Source organism: Halyomorpha halys, unplaced genomic scaffold (genome assembly GCF_000696795.3).
Source record: "Halyomorpha halys isolate HHAL.00 unplaced genomic scaffold, Hhal_1.1 Scaffold338.1, whole genome shotgun sequence".
NCBI classification, from domain to species: Eukaryota; Metazoa; Arthropoda; class Insecta; order Hemiptera; family Pentatomidae; genus Halyomorpha; species Halyomorpha halys.
The window spans coordinates 459,237-467,690 of NW_027110850.1; the positions used below are offsets into that span (position 1 = coordinate 459,237).

The 8,454-nt window shown below is 32.9% G+C and overlaps 1 protein-coding gene across 1 annotated transcript in view; it reads left to right on the forward strand.

Annotated features, from left to right (window-relative positions):
• The window catches only part of LOC106681438 (V-type proton ATPase subunit E), a 13,434-nt gene extending 5,462 nt beyond the window's left edge, over positions 1–7,972 (forward strand). Inside the window, exon 4 of the mRNA XM_014421761.2 lies at positions 7,432–7,972. Coding sequence (XP_014277247.1) covers positions 7,432–7,950 — 519 coding nt within the window. The 3' untranslated portion in view covers positions 7,951–7,972. The remainder of the gene's footprint in view (positions 1–7,431) is intronic.
• The last annotated feature ends 482 nt before the right edge of the window (positions 7,973–8,454 follow it).

Genomic DNA, 8,454 nt, shown 5'->3' on the forward strand with positions numbered 1-8,454 from the left:
AAACTGAAGTAAACAATAACATGAGGGTCTGGAAGGAAGGTTATAAACATAAAGGCTTATACAACAAGTTGCTGAGAAATCCGCTAGGGGCTCTTATGCATTTAACGTTTAACATGACTTCAAATAGGGCTGCACACAATCCTATAGTTATAATATTTAACATGGTAAAACATATAACATTTAACACAACATCATGAATACCCCTGTTGATAACCCAAAGGTATAGTGCATCTGAGGTGAGTTTGCTTCCACCACCTTAGCTCCTTTCCCCCCCACACCATAAAAAAATCCTTCCTACCGGAAACAAACCAAGAGGCAGTCCGGAACTTGGTAACGCCCCATCCCACCCTCCTATTCTCGGACTTCTAAGTTAACAGTTATCACAACAGTTTCGTATTAAAATTTTATAAAATAGCTATATTTTTTAAAAAACATATCTATGTTCTCAAAACTAACTTATAACATTTTTTTTTTTACTTATTTCTATACCTTATAACTTATATGTGATGTTTATGTACTTTATTTTACATCTTACCTTGTACTTATATTTTATTGTTCATATGATTTATTTTATTCAATAATTTTTATTTATCCATTGTTTTTATTAATTTTCCCATTTACTGGTTCATTGTAATCTTTCACTTCGCATTGTTATAAATTAAATTATTTTACTTTACATTTTTATCATGTTTCTCATGTTGTTTCGACAATTAATATTATCAATATAGATAAATTATTATTGTCATGATCTATACAAAAACAGTACTTATATCATTTTCTAATTATCCTGTATTTTATTTTTACACCTTTTTATTTAATACTCTTTATTTACTTCTTTTACAATTGTTGTATTATACCTAAATTGTATTTTGTATATATTATTTGCTAAGTATTTTATTATTCAATTCATATTTAGTTTTTCCTTAATAATAATTTTTTTTTTTCCGGCCTAGACTCCCATTGGAGTCCTATACTGCCTAACCATGGTTGGGGGTAAAAGTTCTTCATTTTGTGGGACCGCCACTCAATGAAAAAAGTCAAGGTCCCAGGCCGGATTCGAACTGGCACCACCAATAGACATCTAATTGGTTAGACTGTGACTTAACCACTGAGCTATGGGTGGCCCGATATAAAATTCTTATAGTTATTATTATTATTATTATTATTATTATATCTTTTTCTTGTATTAATTTTCATTTTTCATTATATTTTTATACCTCTTTCCTGTATACGCGACGTATTTGAAATGGAAATGAAATGAAACACATTTATCCCCCCATTACCGGTATCCTAATAATAGAGGAGGTTACTCGTTTCTTTAGGTTATCCTTTATCTTTGACTGCGACCGTATCTCATTGATTCTTATTTTATTTTGGAGGCAAGTATATTGACAACTCTGTTCTGATTTGCTATTTCTGAACGCACTATCTTCCCAGAAGTCTTTTTTGAGATTTGATAATAATTGTATTCCGAAAAATAACTGCCTCTTTTAAAGTTTAAATTTGTTCTGAATCAGTTAGTGCCACAATTTTCTTAAGTTTAATGTTTTAAAATGCAGTATATTTGGTCCAAGAATGAGATTAACTTATGATAAATGCTGTAATTTATTCAACTCTAATCAATTTACTTGACATGGTGTACTTATAATCTTGCGATCTTAATGACAAAATAGTTTTCAAAAAACTGATATGAGGAATTTCTATTTGTGAAGCAGGTCGAGAAGATGAAACGAAATGTTAGGACTGGTAGGTAGTCCAGTCAACTGAGTAAGTCTGTTCCAACAACCACTTCTGTATACCCAGAACTATACGGAGTCTGCGCAGTACAGAATTTTGGAGGTTAGACACGTACTGCGCATGCTCTGTACAGTCATAGTACAAGAGCCCAAGAGGAGAAAAAAGGAAGTAATCTCACCCCAATTTTTGATTACTTTAAAGAAAACTGTGTATAATTACTAGTCAAGATTGACGAGTCTGCCAAGTATAGGTAGGGGGAATAAAAATGGCGGCTGTCCCATACGACGTACTGAAAGATCAGTAGTTAGTGAATTTATTTTGAAAAATGTATATCTCAAAAACTACTTGACGTACAGATTTCTATTAGCACTCAAATTAAAGCTAGTTTAATGAGCTATAAAGTAGTTTATGATGTCTATCTTCGTAGGAGTAACAGTTTTCATGAAATTTGCTAAAATAAATTGATTTATAGTTGTTCGGGCAAATTTTCATTTGCCAAATTTATATTAATACCCAAATATCATTAAAACTACTACTTCTAGGAAGATAAGTATCAAAAACTACTTTATAGTAAGTTAAATTTCCTTTACTTTGAGTGTTGGCAGACATATGTACGTCTTATGGATCTAGAGATATATTTTTTCAAAAATCCTACATTTTATCCGAACAACTATAAATTAACATTTTGTGAGTTTATTTTGTCAAATATCATAAAAACTACTACTCCTACAAAGATAAACATAATTAACTATTTTGTAGTAGATTTAACTAGCTTTAATTTGAGTGCTGGCAGACATCTGTACGTCCAATGGTTCCTGAAATAAAGTTTTTCATAAATCAAATTTATTGTCCAAACAACTATAAATCAATTTATTTTAGTAAATATCATGAAAACTACTATTCCTACGAATATATAGGTCATAAACTTCTTTATAGTCCATTAAACTAGCTTTAATTTGAGTGCTAATAGACATCTGTACGTCACTTAGTTCCTGAGATATAGATTTCTCAAAATAAATTAACTTACTACTAATCTTTCAGCAGATTTGAAAGAAATTTTGCTTTTTAAAAAGCTATATCTCGAGAACTATTAGACGTAAATAGCTCTTTTGGGGCTAATATTTCAGAAAATTTACTCATCTTTAAATAATGTTACCTTAGATTTTCTAGTGTTGTTGGTAGTTTTTAAGATATAGATTTTAAGGTATTGAAACAGCCACCATTTTTTATTCCCCCTACCTATACTTGGTAGACTCATCAATTTTGACTAGTAATTATACATAGTTTTCATTAAAGTAATCAAAAATTGGGGTGAGATAACTGCCTTTTTTCTCCTCTTGAGTTCTTGTACTATCAGAAGTGGTCGTTGGAACAGACCCAGTGGAGAGAAGAGGGGTGGTGAGGGAACGTTTGCCACTGTGCATCTCTGCCCTCCCTTTACCCATAGGCAAACTCATCTTAGATACGCTATAGCGTACTATTAAACTATTATAATAGTGGTTTCCAACGTTTTCGAAGGAGCTTAACTAAACATTTACCAAGATCTATTCATTAGTGATAGCAACCCCTTAATGATAGAAAAACTAAATATGGACGTTGAGATCGATTTTATATAGGCTAATAATGTCGGGCTGCAGAGAAACTTTTGAAAACTGATTATTCAAAATTTAAAATGGAAAGGTTATTGAAAAAGGAAAAATGCCTCCTTCATATCGTGCGTTTCGCTTTCACTGGCAGGCAAATGACAATATGATAACTAAACATGCTTTCTTGTCATTTCCAATCGAAAGAGGTGCCAATGCACAAAATTCTTATGCTGGATTTACATGTTTGCCACTTCCCGCAAATCTGAGACATGTGCAAACGCTTGGTAAACAAAGGAAGCAATAAACACCGGTATTCACATGCTTGTTTTGTTCTTTTGAATTTTTTCGGCTTTACATTCGATTCACTCTATTTTGTTATTAGAGGGAACAAAATAAAGAAAGGAAACGTGTAAATTTCAGTAATATAGCTTAGCTTCTAGATGATTTTTGTATGAACAAAAGTACTATATAACCTATAAATTCAACCTTCGTTCTAGAATTTTTTTATCAGAAACTTGTTGATTTCATTATCTAAATATATAATTTCTTCATCGATATTCATTTTTAGTTATGTTAAATAAAAAATAAACTGCTTAAGTTAATTAACAACATTTGAAACAATGTATTTACACCGAATCGATAGAAGTTTTGAAATATACAATCTTAAACAAGAGTTATTAATCATTGATTCCGAAGGTTAGGGAATTTTTTTAATTTAATAAAACACAGAGAGCACAACTATTTATCGGTTGGCAGTATTATAACGTAATTATAAAGTATAATGGCAGTGTTATCTCATCCCAATTTTTGATTACTTTAATGAAAACTATGAATAATTAATAGTCAAAATTGATGAGTCCGCCAAGTATAGGTAGTGGAATAAAAAATGGTGGCTGTTTCAAAACCTTAAAACACCATTAATTTTTCATTCGGAGCTCTATATCTGAAAAAGTAGGAACAACACAATAAAAACTAAGAGAACATTATTTAAAGAAGAATAAATTTGCTAAAATAGGAGCCCTAATAGAGTTATTTACGTTAAATAATTTTCAAGATATAGCTTTTTAAAAAGCTAAATTTCTTAAAAATCTACTGAAAGATTAGTAGTTAATTAATTTATTTTGAGTAATCTATATCTCAGGAACTATGTGACGTACGGATGTCTATTAGCACTCAAATTAAAGCTAGTTTAATATATTATAAAGTAGTTCCTGAACTTTATTTTCTTAGGAGTAGTAGTTTTTGTGATATTTGACGAAATAAACTCACAAAATGTTAATTTCTAGTTGTTCGTATAAAATGTTGAACTTTTGAAAAATATATCTCAAGATCCATAAGACGCACATGTGTCTGCTAATATTCAAAATAAAGGAAATTTAACTTACTATAAAGTAGTGAATGACACTTATCTTCGTAGGAGTAGTAGTTTTTATGATATTCACATATGAATATAAATTTGGCAAATGAAAATTTGTCCGAACAACTATAAATCAATTTATCTTAGCAAATTAAATGAAAACTTCTACTCCTACGAAAATAAACGTCATAAACTACTTTATAGCTCATTAAACTAGCTTTAATGTGAGTGCTAATAGACATCTGTACGTCAAATTGTTTTGAGATATAAATTTTTCAAAATAAATTCACTAACTACTAATCTTTCAGCACGTCCCATACAACATTTTTATAAGAAAACGATTGGAAGAATCCTCTTGAAAATAATGAAATTGAATATGAAAATAATACTGGTATTTCTGATTGGTGGAAAATTATAAGGTACCTCTACTGAGTGTTGGTTTTTGGTTAGAAATCAAAGGGTGCCAACAGGTTGTTTTGGTAGTGCTATAAGCTACCAACAACAGGTTGTTTTGGTAGTGCTATAAGCTACCAACAACAGGTAGTTGTTTTAGAACTACCAACAGGCGAATATTTGTACTCTCTGTGCTTTAATTAATTAAAGAATTTCCCTAAACATTGGATTCAATAATTAACTCTTGTTGTAGATTGCATGCTTGGTAAACAAAGGAAGCAAAAAAGGTCAATATGCATATGCTTGTATGTTCTTTTGACTTTTGTCAGCTATAACATTCGATTTTTATTATAAAAAAAAAAAGAAGAAAATAAAGATAGAAATGAAAAGAAACGAAAATATCAGAAAAATCGTTAGTAGATGATAAAAAATTATAGAAATAGTATTAGATAACATTTAAATTAAAACTCTCATTCTAGATTTTTTAATCAGAAAATTGTTAATTTAATTTAATTACAAAAACGTATAATGTCTTTATAAATCTATATTTATGTTATGTTAAATAAAAAATTAATCGATCAAGTTTACTGACAAGATTTGAAATAATGTATTCGCACCCAATTGATAGAATTTTGAAATAAACATTCTTAAACTAGGATCTGATTATTGATTCTGAATTTTAGGAATATTCTTTGATCCAATAAAATCAGGAAGAGCTCAAATATTTCTTTGTCAGAAGCTCAAAAAAAAAAATAAATAAATATCGGTACCATTACAACCCATGAAGAGTCAGGGGTAACTGTTACTTAGACCAACGGTTGTGCAAGGAAGTGATTTGGTCAGAATCACGCTCGATCGCCAGATTTTTACCTAATTAAGGGTACCCAATTTATATGGCTAGGTGGACCCCAGGAGTGCTACAGAACCCACAGGGTTGACTCACGGCTACAGTGTAACAGAAAACAATTATATGCCTAGCCGGATTCTTGGAGTTAGTAGCATCATGCCTTACCATGGTGCCACCGCGCTTCTTAGCACTCCTTAAGCAATAATAATTGAGCATCAACGTGTGGAAGCAGCACAAGTGCCCTTTGGTTTGCACTCAATGGGTCGGCTACAAATTCAGGCCAATGTGTACCATCAGCATTCCAAGTACCTCATCCATATGCTAGCGAATCCATCATAGTCTGGCAAACGTGTAGAAAAGGCATCTTAACAGTTAAGAGACGGTTTTACTGTCATTCCGGAATGACAGTAAATCAAAGTTACTTATTTAACAATAAAAAAACAAAATAAAACATTTTGAAATAAAATAAAGAATATAAACTAAAATAAACAAATTTACAACATTAATAACTACACAAAATAAAATATATTTTATTATCTAGCTTCTCCGATAGGTGAGAGGAGCTATTTCTTGATACCAGCAGGAATATTGCTTCGAAGTTGTAGACGCAGCTCTTGTTACCAACTTTCAAAAGTGGCCTACCGTTAGTTGGCCCACGTCTATACTGATTCAAATTAAGGTTATCAATTGCTCAACCTTAATTAAACTTATTATTATGTGTTCCGTTTAAGTGTAAGAGATTCGAAACATACAGCTAATTGTAACTCCAGCGCCCCGTGTGGTCGAGAGAACAAACTACACCCCCCTCTCGCCAGCGAGTTTTGGCCAGAGACAGTCTCTCTATCTTCACTCCTATTCAGTGAAGATAACCATAAGTGAGTAAAGACACTTCTGAAGAGCACTCCGATAGCGGAGGAGAGGGTAGATGGAGGGACATGGAGGACAAGAAAAAGGAAGCATGAATACATGAGTAAGTCACCTTCCTTCTATATCTAATTCGGACCACCGGGATCCGATCATCGTCATCAGTCTGCAGTTTTCAAAGCCTCTAATCAAAATTCATGAACCTCAACCATAAATGCTCTGTTTCGGCCACCCTTCATACTTATAGTTACAATAGATTTAGTATTTAATATTCACATTTTCTCTTGTTCTACCAACCTCTGGGTTGTAAATAAATTCTCTTTCCGTTACCTTATGTCTTATTTTCATTTAAATTAATTTCTTACAGTCCACAAACAATATCCAACCAGCCAATCAAAAGTAAAGTAACGCTTGGCCCTAGGTTGAAGGCGCACTTCATAAACTACGACTGTTTACAAACTAATGTAACGGCTTGAACAACGTCCATATTGTTAGGTTAAGACAGGCGGCTTGCGAAAAACATTTCGAACGGGCGGATCTCGGAATTTTCTTCGTAACCCATCTGCCTTAACCTCTTAGTGGTTCCTTTAGGCAAAATTAAACATTCACAGTAACTATAATTCCTGAACGCCATTCAAAATTAACAGCTGATGGAGCCTTCAGTATTGGTGCGGACGAGACCCGAAGATAAAAAATCGGTTAAGAGCCTACTAGGCCCTCTTGAAAGCGACTACGAAGAGATAACAGGTCTTCCAGTGAAACTGTTATTGGACGAAGAGAATGACCTACCAAAAGAATCGGAAGGTGGAGTAATAATGATTAGCGAGGACTACACGGTCTCGCTGGACAACACCCTGGCCTCCAGGCTAGAACATACGGCCTTCCACCTCCTGCCTGAGATAAACCAAATGCTCTACGGCGAAGAGAGGCCGACCAAAGACAAAGCCAACGCAAAGATGTTCCCCTCCTACCTGCCTTCGGTGGAAGTGGTGAGGAAGAGGATAGAGACGGTCGAGAAGAAACTGAAGCAAGATGACATAAACATCGAGAAGCTGAGTATTGCTCGAGTGGTCGTTGATGAGAATGTCAGTGACATACCCACTAGCGGAGGGAACAAAGATAACAGCGAAGCCAGTCTGTTCAGCGATAAAAAGAAAAATAAATAAAATAAAGTTGCTAAATGTTCAATGTTGTGTTTTAGTTTCTTAAGAAATATTTGTCTCAATGAACGTTAGAAGTACTGCTCTCCATTAATTTGAAATATATGAGTTATCTTCGATGCATTTATTTTAATTTGGACTTCCACTTACCTGGAATGTATTGTAAGGGGAAGTATTATAATCGTAAAGAAATTTTACTTCGAGTTTCCGACGGAAATAAACGTTTTGGCCCAATAACCCTGAGACCAAATAGCCAATTCTCCCAAAATGGTCTGTGTTTATGAGAACAGCCCTGCTCAAAAACGAATTCATTCGAAACTAAAATTACTTATTTAGGATAGATATATTTAGTGAATCAGTAGATTATAATGCTATTATTGGAAATGTATATTTGACTTTTACTTCACTCTGCCTTATACCGATCTCTCCTACTTCATAAACCTTTTTTACCTTTCTTAAGGACCTACAGCTAGATCCAGTTGGACTTGCTATCCCCCTTATGACTGTAGA